The following is an 18,513-nucleotide window of genomic DNA, read 5'->3' on the forward strand; positions in this document are numbered from 1 at the left end:
TAGAAGGGGAGAGGTGAAGTAAAGAACTGGGAAGCTGATTGGTGAAAGAGATACAGGGCTGGAGAAGGGGGAATCTGATAGGAGATGGAAGAAAGGGAAGTGGGTGGAGCACCAGAGGGAGGTGAGGGGCAGGTAAGGAGATGTGAGAGAGGGAAATGGGAATGGTGAAGGGGGAGGGGGCATTTACTGCAAGCCATTAGGTTGGAGGCTGCCCAGATGGAATATAAGGTGTTGCTGCTCCCACCTGAGTGTGCAGCAGTAGAGGGACCATGGACTGACATGTCGGAATGGGAATGGGAAGTAGAACTGAACTGTGTGGCCACCAGGAGTTCCCACTTTTTCTGGCAGATGGAGCGTAGGTGCTCGGTGAAGCAGTTTCCCAATCTACTTTGTGCCTCACTGATGCACAGGAGGCTGCACTGGCAGCACTGGATACAGTAGATGTCCCCAACAGACTCACAGGTGAAGTGTTGCCTCACCTGGAAGGAATGTTTGGGGCCCTGAATGGTAGTGAGGGAGGAGGTGTAGGGGCAGGTGTGAAACCTGTCCTGCTTGCAAGGATAAATACCAGGAGGGAGATCAGTGGGGAGCCATGAATAGACAAGGAAGTCACATGCGGAGCAATCCTTGTGGAAAGCAGAAAGTGGGGGGGGGGGGGGGGGGAGGGAAAGACGTGCTTGATGGTGGAATCCATTTGGAGATGGTGGAAGTTACAGAGAATCCCAGCAGAGGTTACTGGGATGGTAGGTGAGGACGAGAGGACCACTGTCCCGGGTGGGGTGGAGAGAGGATGAAGTGAGGGCAGACGTGCGTGAAAAGGAAAGAGATGCGGGTGAGGGCAGCATTGATGGTGGAAGGAAAGCCTCTTTCTTTGAAGAGGAGGACTCATTAGTTTTGAAATGTGAAGATGGAGGAACTGAAAGAAGGGGATGGCATTTTTACGAGTGACAGGGTAGGGAGAGGTACAGTCCAGTTAGCTGTGAGAACCAGTAAAAAATATCAGAATATACACTTTCTCCAGACATAGAGACAAAGCGATTGAGAAAGGGGAGGGAGATGTCGGAAATGGACCGGGTAAGTTTGAGGGCAGGGTGGAAGTTGGAGGCAAAGTTGATGAAGCTGTCAAGCTCAGCATGGGCTCAGGAGGTAGCACCAATGCAGTCATCGATACAGCGGAGGAATATTGGGGAGTGATACCAATGTAGGCTTGGAACATACCTTGTACCATGTTGCCAACAAAAAGGGAGGCACAGCTGGGACCCATGTGAGTACACCTTTGGTTTGGAGGAAGTGGGAGGAGCCAAAGGAGAAATTATTGAGAGTGGGGACTAGCTCTGCCAGAGGAGAGCGGTGGTGGTGGGGAGGAGGGGGGAACAGGTTGGGTCTGTTATCTAGAAGAAAGCAGAGAACTTCTGATGGGGGATGGAGGTGTATAGGGACTGGACATCCATGGTGAAATGGGATGTCGGGGCCAGGGAACTTGAAGTAATTGAAAAGATCTAAAGCCTTTGAAGTGTCATGGATAGGTAGAAAGGGACTCAACCAGGGGGTTAAAAAAGTCGAGATATGCAGATATAAGTTTGGTGGAGCAGAAGCAAAAGGTCTACCTGGACAGGCAGGTTTGTGGATCTTGGGTAGGAGGTAGAAACAGGAGGTTGCAAGGTAAGGGAACTGTGAGGTTGCTGGCAGTGGATGGGAGACTGTTTTCTCTTTTCCATGGATGATGCTGCCTACTCAGTTACTCCAGCATTTTGTGTATGTTCCCTCAACAGTCTATCCAGCACCTGCTGCCCTGTTCAGTCTGTCCAATCCCCACTGCCCTGATATCCTCTCTGTCCAATCCCCACTGCCCTGATATCCTCTCTGTCCAATCCCCACTGCCCTGATATCCTCTCTGTCCAATCCCCACTGCCCTGATATCCTCTCTGTCCAATCCCCACTGCCCTGATATCCTCTCTGTCCAATCCCCACTGCCCTGATATCCTCTCTGTCCAATCCCCACTGCGCAGACCTCCCTCTGTCCAATCCGGATTGCCCTGACCTTCTGTCCAATCACTGACGATCTTCTCCCTCCCCGCCGTATTTGTATCGAGGCTGTTCGCGATTGCGTCGGTGACATGCGCAGCACACATTTTGAAGAAAATGGCGGTGGTCGGAGTTGGGGCCTTTGGGCGGCCGGTACGCGCGTTTGCGCTGTTGATCTTCTTATGGTTGTTGCCACTTCTGCAGGCCGAGAGGAATTTGGTCAAAGTCATTACTGACCACAACTGGAAGGAGATTCTCGACGGCGAATGGATGGTGGAGTTGTAGGTATCACGATACTGTTAGCCGCGCTGAGTGGCCGTGGCGATTCGGGGCAGGCACACGGCCCTGACCCCGCCTCTAGTTTATCACAGTTGTGGGGAAGCCTGTGCTGAGAGGAACTCAGCAAGACTGTCGAATCCAGGAGATATAAACACGTTGTAGGTCAGGATCGGGGCTCAAACTAGTGACCGGCGTCCCAGGTCGGGCATCTGCTTGAACTGGGAGTCACTGATCACTGCAGCCTTTAAACCTACTTTTGGTAAATTGTAATATTTAAATTGCTCAGTAACATTTCTGAAATAAAACTAGTAAAATACATACGACAAAAGAATGAGCTAATAGTCGTGTGTGTTAATCAGTGCCTTGTTTAATCTCTAGTTATGCCCCCTGGTGTCCTGCCTGTCAACAACTTCAGTCAGAGTGGAATGAGTTTGCAGAGTGGAGTGATGATCTGGGTGTGAACGTTGCCAAAGTGGATATAACTGAACAGCCAGGTATTTTCTTTGATTACTTGCAGTTTTTTTTTTGCTGATGAGGGAAATAAAGTATCTTTATAGTAAAGATTAAACCGTTTTTGAGAGCAAAAAAAGCTTATAAAGAATGGTATTTGGGAGATGTAGCTGTTGAGGTGTTAGACTGCATTTTATCTGGGGAGTGTAAATGTTTGTTTCTATATGTTGCAAGGTTTGACATACTAGTGTGTACCTGCTGTGAGTTGCTATTCATTGAGTCATAGAAAATACAGCACAGAAACATGTAGTCTTAAACTATCTACTCCCATCGACCTGTACCTGGACCACTGCCCTCCATATCGCTGCCATTCATGTATCTATCCAAACTTAAAATGTTGATTTTTTTTTTTCTGGCTGGTCCAGATTGCGTTGCAAGCCATGATTGTCTTCCTCATAGTCACCTCCAATCTTGGTGTCATCTGCTAATTTGCTGATCTAGTTAACTGCATTATCACTGATATGGATGACAAATAACAGCAGACCACCACTCTGGCTTCTCCCACAAAGCTGATGTCTAATCCAATCTACTACCTCATCTTGAATGGCAAGCAAAAGAACCTTCTTGACCAACCTCCCATGTGGGGCCTTGTCGAGTGCCTTGCTAAAGTCCATGTAGACAACATCCACTGCCTTGCCTTCATCAACTTTCCTGGTAACTTCCTTGGAAAAATTACATAAAATTGGTTAAACACATCCTAGCTCATGCAAGGCCATGCTGACTATCCATGGCCATCTAAATACTCATATCTGGTCCCTTAGAATACCTTCCAACAATCTTATCCCTCAATTCCACCCATAAAGCCTCACTAGACAAGTTTTTCAGTCTGTCCTAAGTGTTGCAGTGACATTTTCCTTGACTAGAAGTGCCACCCATCTGCCTTTAACCTCTCCTGCTCTGTTTAAAGCAGTGGAATCCCAGAATATTGAGTTGTTTGTCTTGCCCCTCCTGCAATCACTTGTTCTTTTCAAGATATTGAGTCTTCTAGAGATTGAGTGTGCAGCAGATTTGGACATAATGCTGCAATTATAATTGAACCAACATTTTATAACAATTTGGATTGATTTTCTTATTTTTTCCAGCTCTTCCTCTATTAATAAAGCCCTTCTCAATTGTCCTACCGCATCTGTGATTGTGTACATATAGCCACTTCAGATGTGTCCCTTGTTTTTCCTACTACTGTATTATCACTTTGCATTTCACTACATTAAACTTCATCTACTTCTTACCCCCTGTTTTATGGAAGTCAGCATCCTTAATGTTCTGTGCTACCTGCCCATCTTGAAATTGTGTACCTTCTATGCAGAAAAAAAATGAAGAAAATGAGTGATTGGTGTATGAACCCTTGATGAAGAGCCTTGATAAATGCATGTCACTTTGTTCTTTGTCCAGTTCACCCAAGTTTCTTCTATCAAAGCCAATTCCATATTAATGTTGTCAATGGCCTTTCTTTATTCTGGAGGTTTCAGTTTTGATGGCAGATTCATCAAGCATAATTTGAAAGTCCATGTACACAGCACCATCATTGTGTGCTGTCCCTGTGATGTCCTTGTGCTATAGGAAGAACCTGAAGCACCTTAAAAATAAGTGGTTTTGTACGTTAGTTGTCCATTGTAAAATTGCTCCCAGTGTGGAAGTAGGTTCTGGGCAGAGTTATAGGACTGTGAGCTAAATTTTTCAACAACGAATGAATATAACTGGTGGACTGAAGGGTGGACTGAAGGGTGTGTTTCAGTTTTGACTGTCTCAATGGCTTAAGTTTGTGAGGGAATCTATGACTTCCTCTTTGGGGGGGTGGAGCGATAACTTGATAACTTGTGGAAAGTATGTGTTAAAAGCTGGCAATACTATTTCTATAGATTTAGTTTAGTGTATTCCCAAAAATTAAACTACATAATTCTGATTTTTCAATGATTTGCATTTTTGTTGTGACAAGTATCCTTTTTAAAAACAGGTCTGAGTGGTCGATTCATCATTACAGCCCTTCCCACAATATACCAGTAAGTACATTTTAAGGTTTTCTTATTGTGCATTTTTAAACATTTTTCCATGTAATTTCTATGTATTTTGATATATTGAATCTGCAGTTAGAAAATCTGGAAGTATTTCTTCCCATTCTTGTATAGCACTTAGATACTTTCAGCAGTGATTTCTTTCTTCCCTGTCCAAAATTGGGCCCAAATGAGTCAAATGCTCAGCCACCATATATTCATGAAGAGATGACTATGCTTTTGGATACAATATCAGATCAGTTGAAATTAATACTGTTTATGCAGGACCGTGGTATCTTATTCCAATATTGGTGTCCTGTGCTTTCTCATGTAATATGTGTCCAGTAATTTAACAATATTAGGACTTGGATAGCAATTACATCATAATACTTGTGCCATTCAGATATATTAACTTGGATTTTAAACTAATAGTTTGCTAATTCACAATAAAGTAATAAACTTGGGCTAGAATATATATTCCGTGCAGACATTGTGCAGTCCAATGTTGTTTACTTTTGTAATGCTCAATTAATACTATGTAAAGGGAAAAAGTCAGGCATGGGGAACTTGTAAGCTAAACACTGAATTCGGGGTCATCTATTGATAGACTAGTCCCAAGCCTGGCTGTGAAAGGAGGAGAGTTGGGCATAGGGCTAGTAACCCCATTCCGTTTTTTAAAAAAAACAGTTGCAGAAAAGTCAACGAGAGAGAGGGAACAAACACGAACAAAGTGGTATGGATGTATATGTATAAAATAAGTAATGCAAAAAGAGACCATAAGAAGAAAAAATAGTGAGGTAGTGTACATGGGTTCATTGTCTATTCAGAAATCTGATGGTGGAGGGGGAAGAAGCTGTTCCTGAAACGTTGAGTGTGTCTTCAGGCTCCTGTGCCACCTCCTTGATGATAGCAATGAGAAAAGGGTGGGACCTGGGTGATGTGAGCTCTTAGTGATGGATACTGCCTTTTAGAGGCAACATTTCTTGGAAGTGCCCTCTGATGGGGAGACTAACAGATGAAGCTGGCTGAGTTTGCAACTCTTTGCAGCATTTTCTGATCTCCTACAGCGGCCCCTCCATACCAGGCGGTGATGCAACCAGTTAGCTCTCTGCCGTACTCCTAATGAAATGTAGCCGCTGTTGCGGCACCTTTGTAATTGGATCAATATGTTGGGCCCAGGGTAGATCCTCAGAGTTCCCCAGGAACTTGAAACTACTCGCCCTTTCCACTGCTGATCCCTTGATGACGACTGGTGTGTATTCTTTTGACTTCCCCTTCCCGAAGTCCACGATCAATTCCTTGGTCTTAGTGACTTTCAGTACAAGGTTGTTGCTGTGACACTACTCAATCAGCTAATCTATATCACTCCTTTATGCCTGCTCATCACTATCTGAAATTCTGCCAGCAATGGTTGTGCTGTCAGCAAATTTATAAATGCGGATTGAGCTATCCGTAGCCTCCCAGTTGTGGTTATAGAGATAGTAGAGCACACATCTGGAGGTGTGCCTTTGATGGTCAGCACGGAGGGGATGTTATTTCCGACCCACACTGACTGTGGTCTCCTGGTGAAGGAATCAAGGATTCAGTTGCAGAACAAGATAAAAGGGCCCAGGATTTAGAGCCTGTTGATTAGTACTGAGGTTATGATGGTGTTGAACACTGAGTGTTAAACAGCAGCCTTGTGTAGTTGTTGCTATTGTCCAGGTGATCCAAGGCTGAGTGGAAAGCCAGTGAGATTGCATCTGCTGTAGACCTATTGTGACAATAGGCAAATTGCAAATTACTATTCAACTGGACTGAATTATCTTGGGTAATTCCTGGAGTTTTTGAAAGGTGAAAAGGTACTTCATGGTCTGATTATGTAAAAAAAAAAGAGAAACATTATTGAAGCAATTGAGCCAGTAGTTGTCAACTTCGGTCAGTTAAGTTGTGATTTAAATTTGTGGTCAGAAGGACTTCATTACTTATTCCAAACAAGTGTTAATCTGCGGTAAGCAAAAGGAAAATGAGTATAACTCATTTATTTTTCTCACTTGGAGATTATTTTATAATTTGTTATGGCAAAAGTGTCCTTACAGGATCTTCTGTAAGTTTCCTTAGATAACTAGATGCTGCTATGATCTGAATCATCAGTAATTTTAACCATTTTTTATAAAAAGAACATTTAGTCTGGTTCTATCATTATAACCAGATATTTTTCATGTTACATGTGTCCAGTTTTAATCAATTATTTCATTCTTTCTTTCTTCTAAATCTGTATGTTGATAAGCAAGCTAAAGTGCAATTTATTTTACCTCTTGTTTTTTGCATAATATACAGTATGTTTTGAAGACAAAGCATTGGAAGCTTCTATGTTGCCGCTTATTTAAGTGATATTTGTATTTTGTGATTGTGAAAGCATGAAAATTACCTGTGGTATTGAATCTTTTTCCCCGCAGTTGTAAGGATGGAGAATTTAGGAAGTATCAAGGTCCTAGAATGAAGAATGATTTCATTGACTTCATAGATGGAAAGAAATGGGAAGCCATAGAACCAATGTACTCTTGGTTACAGCCTTCCTCCTTTTTGTAAGTTTATGCACAATTCATTGGTTTTTTTTAACAGTAGTTAAACATAGAAGCATAGAAAACCTACAGCACAATACAGGCCCTTTGGCCCACAATGCTGTGTTGAACATGTACTTTAGAAATTATCTAGGGTTACCCATAGCTCTCTATTTTTTTCTAAGCTCCATTTACCTATCCAGGGGCCTCTTAAAAGACCCTATCATTATCTGCCTCCACCACCATTGCCGGCAGCTCATTCCACACATTCACCACTCGTGAGTTTTTCAAAAAAAAGCACTTGTCCCTGACATTTCCTTTGTACCTACTTCCAAGCAGCTTAAAACTGTGCCCTCTCGTGTTAGCTATTTCAGCCTTGAGAAAAAGCCTCTGACTATCCACACAATCAATGCCTCTCATCATCTTATACACCTCTATCAGGTCACCTCTCATCCTCTGCCGCTCCAAGGAGAAAAGGCTGAGTTCACTCAACCTACTCTCACAAGACACGCTGTCCAATCCAGGCAACATCCTTGTAAATCTCCTCTGCGCCTTTTCTATGGTTTCCACATCTTTCCTGTAGTGAGGTGACCAGAACTGAGCACAGTACTCCATGTGGGGTCTGACCAAAGTCCTATATAACTGTAACGTTACCTCTTGGCTCTTGAACTCAATCCCACGGTTGATGAAGGCCAGTGCTTTGTGTGCCTTCTTAACCACAGAGTCAACCTGCGCAGTAGCTTTGCGTGTCCTATGGACTTGGACCCCGACATCCTTCTGATCCTTCACGCTGCCAAGAGTCTTACCATTAATACTATATTCTGCCATCATATTTGACCTATCAAAATAAACCACCTCACTCTTATCTTGGTTGAACTCCATCTGCCACTTCTCAGCCCAGTTTTGCATCCTATTGATGTCACGCTGTAACCTCTGATAGCTCTCCACACTGTCCACAACACCCCCAACCTTTGTGTCATCAGCAAATTTACCAACCTATCCCTCCACTTCCTCATCCAGGTCACTTATAAAAATCACAAAGTGTAGGAGTCCCAGAACTGATCCCTGAGGCACACCACTGGTGACTGACCTCCATTCAGAAAATGACCCGTCTGCAGCTACTCTTTGCCTTCTGTGGGCAAGCCAATTGGATCCCATGCCTCCTTACTTTCTCAATAAGCCTTGCATGGGGTACCTTATCAAATACCTTGCTGAAATCCATATACACTACATGTACTGCTCTACCTTCAATATGTTTCGTCACATCCTCAAAAAATTCAGTCAGCCTCGTAAGGCACGACCTGCCTTTGACAAAGCCATGCTGACTACTCCTAATCATATTATGCCTCTCCAAATGTTCATAAATCCTGCCTCTCATGATCTTTTCCATCAACTTACCAACCACTGAAGAAAGACTCACTGCTCTATAATTTCCTGGGCTATCTCTACTCCCTTTCTTGAATAAGGTGTATATTTTTCCTTAAATGTGTTATTTAAAGTAGTTTTTGGTTTTGTTCGTTATAATTTGGTTATGAAATGGCCTCCAATTGAAATTACATTACTTGCTTGAATTTAAACGATGGGGAATGTAGACTCCATTGATGGTCCTTAAGACTAATTGTTAATTTATAGATAAAATTTCAAGTGTTTAAAATCTTCTGGAAGCATCCTAACATCACCTTAAAGTTAATAATATTTAAGGTGTAAAAGACAGAAGTTATTAAAAATGAATTTTTGAAAATCTGTCTCATTTTCCCCTTATGTTTTGATTAATTAATTTTGTGTTACGCTGTGTAAGTTCATAGTCAAACTCACTGCTGAAATAAGTTTGTTAAAATGCTTAAAAGTGCTTATCAAAGAAAATAACTTGTCAGGCTATGAAACAATGCCATAGAAATTTAAAGTAGAATGAGAAGTATTAGTGAATTGGTTTTCCTTTTGTTACCCATTTCCAAGTAAGTGGTTGGTAGTGTATGGAATATTGTTGAAAATCACTTTCCGTGTAGAAGGAATGGACACAGTATGCACTGTTCTCAATAAGCATAATAAGAACACCAAGGATAGAATTGCTGCAGAGTAATATGGAAAAACTATTTTCAGTCCAATATAGTGAACAACTTTTACAAAAAAAAATATAAATTTAGAACACAATCCCAAGTGTTGGTTGTGATTTCTAATTGCCATGATATGACATAACAATAGCACTCATCTTTGGGCTTAAAATTAACCTTGTTATCAAATAGGCTTGGTTTGTGGGTTCTCTGAAATTATTTCATACTTCTACTCATCTAAGCATGCATTTGTTAGTTTATGAAAATCGATAAGAATTGCCTTCTTACAGAACCTGTTCCATTTGAAAGTTGACTTAATTTGAAGTGATCAAATAATGTTGGTTGGAATTATGAAGTACAGATGTGTTTAAGTATACATCATGAATTATTTGCTGACACTTTTAATCCTAATTGAATATTACTTATGACCCTGTTGTAATGTCATTGCAGGATGAGTGGCATGTCAGCATTATTTCAGCTGTCCATGTGGATTCGTGTAAGTTATTATCTGATGCTAGTTGAGTTGTAATGGTGTAATTTTTGCATCTTGCTTCTTTAAAAGGCATTTAATATTTAGGCAATTTTAGTGTGTATAATCGGGTCAAATTGATGTTGATATTGGGGGCTTATTTTTTATATTCTAGCTTAATATCAGCTCAGTTTAGTTTATAATTTGAACTGCCATTACACTGTAATACTGGATGAACTAAGGGTTATTGTTCCTAACTTTAATTCTTTTTGCATTTGTTGAAGTTATAATTACATAACTGGGGGGAAATGGAACTGCAGGTAGCTTAGTACAGATAACTAGACAAAGATGAGGCTGCAGATAATGAGGATGTAAACACAAAGTACACTGCAGATGCATGGGCACTAGCCCCCGGCACGCCATGGACTCACTTGCTTCTGACTCGGACCTCAGTTCTGGCACCCTGCAGGCCACAGGCTCCGACACCCCCAGCTCTAGATCCAGCTCGGACTGAGATGCTGACCCTATCCAGACCGGGACCACTCTTACTGCCGCTGGGTCCTACCGCTCGTCTTATTCCTCTACTACTCCCTCTCCTCCTCACAACTCCCAACCTTCCCTCCACCCCTCAACCCCCCTCCATTCCTCTGATCCCTCATCCTCCCCTCAGCCAGCTCTCCCTCAACATCCTAACCCCCCCTCTCCCTCCTGAGACCTCCCACTCTTTACCCTCCTCTGACCCCAGCCCTAACCCTTGCCATGTCTTCACCATCCCCTCTCTGAGGCAGAGCATTCTGTCCTTAGCAAGGGCTTCACTTTTGTCCCCCTCCGTCCACTCCTCAGTGAGTTCCGTGCCTGCCATAATGCTGAACTCTTCTTCCGTCGCCTGTGTCTCCGAGCCTACTACTTTAACAAGGGATCCCATCCCCCTATTGATGACCCCTTCTCCCGTCTCCTGGACACCCCCACCGGGCCTTCTACCTGCACTCGATCTTTTCATCTCCAACTGTCGCCGAGACATCAACCGTCTCAACTTCACCTCTCCTCTCTCCTGTTCCAACCTCACTCCCTCTGAACACACTGCACTCTCCGCACTAATCTTAACCTCACCATCAAATCCACAGACAAAGGTGGTGCTGTAGTAGTCTGGCGGATGGACCTCTACCTCACTGAGGCCAAACGGCAGCTCTCTGACACCTCCTCTTACTTACCCCTGGAACAGGACCCCACCAAAAAACATCAAACCATTGTCTCCCGTACCATCACTGCCCTTATCAACTCCGGAGACCTTCCATCCTCAGCCAAAAAACTCATAATTCCCACACCCCGCACTGCACACCTCCTCCCCAAGATCCACAAGCCTAATTGTCCTGGTAGGCCAATAGCTTTGGCCTGCTCCTGACCCATCGAACTTGTATCTGCCTACCTGGACTCCATTTTGTCACCCATAGTTCAGTCCCTCCCCACCTACATCCGGGATGCATCCCATGCCCTCCACCTCTTCAGTAACTTCCAGTTCCCTGGTCCTGATCGCTTCATTTTCACGATGGATGTCCAATCCTTATACACTTCAATTCCCCATCACGAAGGCCTCAAAGCCCTCCGCTACTTTCTTGACAATAGACCTCACCAGTTCCCCAAAACCACCACACTCCTCCGGTTGGCGGAACTGGTACTCAGACTTAATAACTTTTGGCTCTTCCTACTTTCTTCAGACTAAGGATGTAGCTATGGGCACTCGCATGGGCCCCAGCTATGCCTGCCTCTTCGTGGGTTATCTGGAACAGTCTATGCTCCAAATCTATACTGGTACTGCTCCCCAACTTTTCCTTCACCTCATTGACGTCTACATTGGTGCTGTTTCCTGCACCCATGCTGAGCTCGTCAATTTCATCGACTCTGCCTCTAACTTTCACCCAGCCCTCAAATTCACTTGGTCCATCTCGGACACTTCTCTCCCCTTTCTCGATCTCTCAGTCTATATCTCTGGAGACAGACTGTCCATTGACATCTTCTATAAACCCACTGATTCTCATAACTACCTCGACTATACCTCTTCCCACCCTGCCACATGCAAAAATGCTATTCCCTATTCCCAGTTCCTCCGTCTCCACCGCATCTGCTCCCAGGATGAGGCTTTCCATTCCAGGACATCTCAGATGTGCTCTTTCTTTAAGGATTGTGGTTTCCCTTCTGCCATCATGAATGATGCCCTCACCCGCATCTCCTCCATTTCCCGCACTTCAGCCCTCACCCCATCCTCCCGTCACCACAACAGGGACCGTGTTCCCCTTATCCTCACCTACCACCCCACCTGTTTTTCTTTTCAGATTTCTAGACATTGTTTCCATGACTGATCTCATTATCTTAATGTGTATTTTAAAATGCGTTTAAAATGTTTATTTTTCAGCACTGCCATAATTACTTCACTGAAGATATTGGCATACCTGTTTGGGGATCATATACCATTTTTGCTTTGGTGACTCTGTTTTCTGGCCTTGTGCTTGGATTGGTAAGATATCTAAAGATGGCTTTCATAGGTTAATTTATGATGTAGAATGGTTTCAACTCAGATCTATTTTGATTGAAAAGATGCAAGCGTATTTATAATAAATGAAACTAAACATCATGGTTCAAAAATTCAAGTTCAACATAGAAAATTCTTTTGAATTTATTAAATTTATTTCAAATATCTGCATTTGTTTTAGATTCTGGTCTTTGTGGCAGACTGTGTATTACCATCCCGGCGATATAGATATCAACCTCATATTTCTCAAAGTGAGTCCAATTTTCTTCTAAGAATGTTTGCAGTACCTATGAATTTCAAGTACAGGGTTTTTGAAAATGCACTTAAGAAAAGGAGCAGAAGCTAGTTTCAAAAAATTATCTTTCAGTTCCAGTAGATTGTGGGTCCATTATATAATATTTCAGGTTCCTTATTGTTAACAAATAATTTAGACTGCTTAGACTAACATGTTCTTCCTAGTAGCTTAAGACACTTATGGTCTCTCTATTTCAATTGTGTGAGCTATTTTTTCCCCTGAGTATTTTGCTCTCCTATCCTTATATCACCCCCTATTCTTGTGCATTCCTGATCGCAGTCGATCCCTACTGATTTTTTCAAATTAGAAAAAGCTCTCAACTGCCTACCATCAGCTTTCTCTGAAGAGCATTATTGCTACTTCCTTTCGAGTAGTAACACTGACTTGTACCATCCTTTGCAGACATTTTGATTAATGTATCTATTGATCATTAACTCATTCTCATCCTTAATGTTATATTTAACAATGAACTAAATAAATAGTTTGTGATGATGCTTTTTTAAATTACATAAATTGAGTGTGACATTTTTTTCAATGAAAAAATGTCAGGAACCAAGCCAAAGGATGGACAGTTCCAGGATGAAGATGAGGAAGATCTGTGTTCTGAAGCAAAGCTGGGCAGTTGTAAAAGAATTGAGACGGATATGGTGAAAGGAGATGGGGATCATTCACAGGATACCGTGAGAAAACGCACATTGGAATACAATAGCAGAACTGATGATTCCTGATTCTAGGGCAAATTGAAGTAAAAGGTGACTAAAGCTATTGTCCTTCCATAAGGCTTTGAACTGTTAGGTAATGAACTTTTGGAAAAAGACCACAGTGAAGTGCAAGGTCACCTGCGGCAGATAGCAGTATTGTATTAAATTGACTTTTTTTGTTCTTGTGGGCTTTGTTGCAAAGTTACAAGGCTTTAATATTGAGCCTTGTATGTTCCTTTAAGACTTTCAAACTTTCAACTGTATAGTTAAAATGTCCTTTGTACTATTTTGATGGAAGAGTTGAAATGTCACATTTATTAAATGAATACTGTGGCAGTATCCATGATCAAGTTCTGAAAATTCCAACCTTTCAAACTAAATGTAAAACATTAGCTTGAAAATGGTACATATGCATATAGCAGCTAACTTTCTGCAGTACACTTAAAAGCCATCGTGTATGTGGTAGAAGGTACTGATTACGTCTGGTCATCCATCTGGATTGTTCTATTTTCATTGGAAAACCAGTACTTTGAAATTAGGTATTTCTCAACACATTTAAAAATTTTTTAGCTCATCAGCCACTAATTGGATTCAAAATTCTTTAAGATTGCATTTAAAATAGATAACAATGTTTCCAGTTATTTTGCATTTATTTTTATTTTATTTTATTTTCCTAGGTTTCTTGTTCCTGCTCATCCTGTCTTTGCCTGCATCAAAATTTCTATTTCACGAACTTGCTTAAGCATAGCGTGTTTGGGTGTCATTTCAACCAAAGCGTCTGTTTACAAGGATTTAAGCATCTAAAAGTAATAACAAAATTAGCTGATCTAATCACGATAAACAAAAAATTCTGCAAATGCTGGAGATTTTGAGCAACACACTGAAAGTTGGAGGAACTCGGCAAGTCAGGCAACACCTATGGTGGGGAATAAACAGTTGACGTTTTGGGCCAAGACCTTTCACCAGTCCTGTTGCTTAGTGTTACCTTGATTGTATTCTGAATCAGTTGTGATTAATAGTCACAAGTTATTGGGAGACTAAAGCTTATGTACTGAATATTTCATTGAGTGTGTAGCAGGAGAACTACTTTAAACCATTGTCATTTAATCAGAAGGAAATGAATGTTTGAAGACCAAATGCTTCAGGTGCTAATGCTTCATGTTTAAAAAAAAGTACCTCAACTGCATTTAGCTTCTCATTTGGATGTTTATTAGTTTTAAAACTTGCAATTTTTGGCTAATGTGCATTTTCACTTAATGGTGAGGATTTATTTTGTAATGAGGGAAAATAATTTATAATGTTCATTTGTGTATAAAAATATTTTCAATGTTAACATTATCATTCTTGAAATATCTTATTTTGCTTTCAAGTGTTTAATTTGGGTTTGTGAGACATTCAACAGTACCATTAAAAACTTGACATATTGGTGTGAGTTACTATTTTGTAGACCAGGTTATCAATGCATAAAAAATACTCCCAGTTGTTTGGACCATGCATATCTGCATGAATGTGTATAATTTCACACTGACATTACAGTATGTGGTTGTATATTGCCTTATCCATTTATATTTAACTGCCAAAAATAGATACAAGACTTTTTTTTGGATATGTTGGAATAACAGATTCTAATGTCTATTAAATTTGAAAATTATCCAGACATACTGGGCTTCAAGTGAACTGCTGTTTTTAAAAGGGAATTTGAAGTAAAAATCTGTAAATAGTTTTAGTTCCTGTAAAATTGTACATTTTCTTTTTCAAGATGCTTAACAATAAAGATAATGTTAGATTGACTTTTACCAAACCTTTTATGTTGAGATAAGCTGTTTTTATCAATAATTTATATAAAGCCACTTTCAATAATTTGCTTTGCTCTGCTTATTTCAAATCTTTGGGGGAAAAAGTATAAACATTAAATTGATCTTGTATTTAATTGCTGTGGGCAAGTTATAGTATGTCTTTGGCCTGGACAATCTATTGACACAAAATTTGTAATCCAATTTAACTATGATGTACTCAAGGCCTCTTGGTGAGATATGAATATGATGGCACCATGCAGTTGTGGAGTTCAGAGATGGTCTTTATTTTGTCTGGCAAGCAGCATTCCTTTTTAAAGAAAGATGCAAAATGCATTATCAGAGGATTGGGACATTTTCAAAATCTGATTACGTTTATGGTAGACTAAGAATAAACTAGGTAGCTTAATTGCATTTAGCTTCTCAATGGATGCTTATAAGTTTTTAAAATGTTGCAATTTTTGATGGATGTTACTGACAATTAACTCTTATCCAATACACCTGTGTTGTCAGTGAGTTGGAGATTCAAAGTGCTGATGTTACATGAGCTACTGCAATAGCTGCTATATTGAACTCTGCAGCCTTTTTTATTCCAATAATGTGAGATTATTAAACAATGAAAGTAACAATTTACATAATTTTACTATAGGAAATATGAGTTGTACCTTTAGATTGGATTCAATATTTAATTTGGAGATGGGACTGGGGATACTGGAATCTGTAGTAACAAACTTGGTGGATTGCACAACATCCTGTGAGAGTAAAGGAATTGTTATTATCTCTGTTCAAACCCTGGGTCAGGTCTTTGCTCCAACAGATGCTGCTTGACCTGCTGAGCTCTTCCAGTGGCTTGTGTGTTGCTCAATATTTAACTTCGAGTTGTGTTTCAAAGTTTGAATGTTTTTTTACTGCAAACTAGTGAGTGTCCAGCGAGAGAGACTGATGCATCCAGTGTAGACCTTTAGTCAGAATTGGAAGACAGTACAGCTGGGCAGTTATTTGAAATGGAGAAATGAACAATGTCTCCATTGTTTGGGGCATGAAGGAATCTGGTGAGAAGGCAGGAAATTGTGGCTGAGAGGAAAATTGGATCAGCCATGATGAAATGGCGGAGCAGACTCGATGGGTCAAATGGCCTAATTCTCCCATATCTTATGGTCTTATTATTTCAGGATAGTAGTAGAAAGACCTGCAAGATGCTAACTGGAAAAACAAGTTTTAAAGTGCTTGAGGGCTATTAAACAGGTAACTGGAAGCAGAGTGAGACAAAGATATTTTACATGTACGTGAATAACTAGAGGGGACTGGTTAATACAGAAATAAACTGCATGGTCAAATCAGAACATGGTGCAATGTTCTGGGAGATTGAAAAATAATAATGCCACGTGCATATCAAGTTGGAATTTAAGGACTACTCAATATTAAATCTAGAGGTCTGGTCTGCAAAATCCCAAGTGGTCAGATGGAATGTTGTTTCTCCAGTTCTGGTGGGTCTTGAATTCAACATGCCATAGACAGAAACAACACTTCAAACTTTTTTTTGATTCTTTAATCAAAGTACTTGAAAAAGCAATTTATAATTGTTTACTTTCCCAAAATTGTGAGACATGGGGCCAGAGCTCTGGTAGACCTTGGTCAGACCCCACTTGGAGTACTGTTTTAGTTCTGGATGTGGATACTATAGACAGAGTGCCGAGGAGATTTACAAGGATGTTGCCTGGATTGAAGGGTGTATCTTAATGAGAATAGGTTGAGTGAACTTGGCCTTTTCTCCTTTGAGTGACAGAGGATGAGAACTGATAGAGGTGTATAAGATTATGAGGGGCATTGATCATACGGATAGCCAGAGGGCTGAAATGGGTAACACGAGGGGGCATGGTTTTAAGATGTTTGGAAAAAGGTATTGAGGGGATGTCAGGGGTAAGTTTTTTTCACACAGAGGAGTGGGTGTGTGGAATGCACTGCCGGCGGCGGTGGTGGTGGAAGCAGAAATAAGGTCTTTTAAGAGCTTCTTAAATAGCTACATGGAGCTTAGAAAAATAGAGGGCTAGTGCTAGGAAATTCTAGGCAGTTTCTAGAGTAGGTTACATGGTTGGCACAACACTAGCCAAAGGGCCTGTAATGTGCTGTAGATTTCTGTGTTCTGTACATGAAGTGCAGGTAAATTGCCTCATTAAGTACTGGTCTGTTTTTTTGCTAAATAAGTTTGTACTTGTTCCATTGTATTTTTGAAAACTATGTGAGAGCAATGTGCAGATCTCTCTCTAGATGGCACTGGAGTGTAGCATTGATAAATGTTCTTGATGTAAAGTCAGTAAGAATTTCTCATTACAAATATAAGAATTTGACATTCTAAATATTGTATCTTCAGTTACAAAATTGCCCTTTTAATAAATATGACTTTAATGGACATTGGTGTCTGACTCCAATTTTCACTTGTAGTTGTGTGGTTTTGATTGCAAATATGACTGGGATAAATATTTCTATACCAGTAGTGTAAAGTTTTGCATTTCATAGATGTTGAATGTTTTCAGTAACTTTAAATTCCTTGGTGCTATCATGTCAGAAGGTCTGTCCTGCACCGGCATGTAAGTGCCAAAGAAGGCACGACAGCACCTCTATTTTATTAGAAGTCTGTGCAGGTTTGACATATCATTTAAAACTTTGACAAACTTTTATAGAGTCACAGTGGAAAGCATCATGGCCTGGTGTGGAAACACCATTGGCCAAGAATGGAAAAACCTATAAAAAAAAGTAATGGATACAGCCCAGTCCCTCACAGGCAGAATGCTCCCACCACTGAGCACATCCACAAGTAGTGCTGCCACAATAAAGCAACCCCATCACCACCTAGGCAATACTCTCTTCCTGCTGACATTGAGATGCAGGTACAGGAGCCTCAGATCCCACCCCCACCAAGTTCAGGAACAGTTATTACCCTTCAACTATCAGGTTCCTTAACCAAGGTGCAGAGCCTGTAAAAACTACCCCCGCACCCCGGAAGTTGGAATTTTTCATGTTTTACTGCTTTACAATATTGAATCAGAGAATTTAATCTGTCTTTTTTTGACACTGATCAACAGAAAAAGACTCGTGTCAAGGTGAAAACAGGCCTCTACAAAATGATCTAGGAGGGGTGATTGATAACTTCGTGACCCAAGGTAGGAGTCAATTTTAGAAAACCTAGCACATTTATTTTTCAATACAGTCCCCTCCTACATTTACACACTTAGTCCAGCAGTCGTGGAGCATACGGATCTTGGACCTCCAGAAAGTGTCCACAGCATGGGTGATTGATAAGTTCGTGGCCTAAGCTAGAAAGAGATGAG

General features: G+C 41.0%; 1 protein-coding gene across 1 annotated transcript; it reads left to right on the top strand.

The window, feature by feature from the left end:
* Positions 1 to 1,436: 1,436 nt before the first annotated feature.
* On the top strand, positions 1,437 to 17,594 carry tmx1 (thioredoxin-related transmembrane protein 1). Its single transcript, XM_073039833.1, has 9 exons — positions 1,437 to 2,306; positions 2,683 to 2,798; positions 4,769 to 4,814; positions 7,244 to 7,372; positions 9,850 to 9,895; positions 12,279 to 12,380; positions 12,577 to 12,646; positions 13,240 to 13,442; positions 14,069 to 17,594. The coding sequence occupies exons 1-8, from the start codon at positions 2,143 to 2,145 to the stop codon at positions 13,416 to 13,418; spliced, it is 852 nt and encodes a 283-aa protein (XP_072895934.1). The 5' UTR covers positions 1,437 to 2,142; the 3' UTR covers positions 13,419 to 13,442; positions 14,069 to 17,594.
* Positions 17,595 to 18,513: the final 919 nt, after the last annotated feature.

This window comes from Hemitrygon akajei, chromosome 3 (genome assembly GCF_048418815.1).
Source record: "Hemitrygon akajei chromosome 3, sHemAka1.3, whole genome shotgun sequence".
Classification (NCBI taxonomy): domain Eukaryota; kingdom Metazoa; phylum Chordata; class Chondrichthyes; order Myliobatiformes; family Dasyatidae; genus Hemitrygon; species Hemitrygon akajei.

Excerpts from the sequence above, each read along its gene's own strand:
- tmx1 (XM_073039833.1), top strand. The coding sequence starts at position 2,143 with ATGGCGGTGGTCGGAGTTGGGGCCTTTGGGCGGCCGGTACGCGCGTTT. Across the intron at positions 2,307-2,682 it reads GGCGAATGGATGGTGGAGTT|TTATGCCCCCTGGTGTCCTG; the intron begins GTAGGTATCACG and ends TTTAATCTCTAG. Across the intron at positions 7,373-9,849 it reads TTACAGCCTTCCTCCTTTTT|GATGAGTGGCATGTCAGCAT; the intron begins GTAAGTTTATGC and ends ATGTCATTGCAG.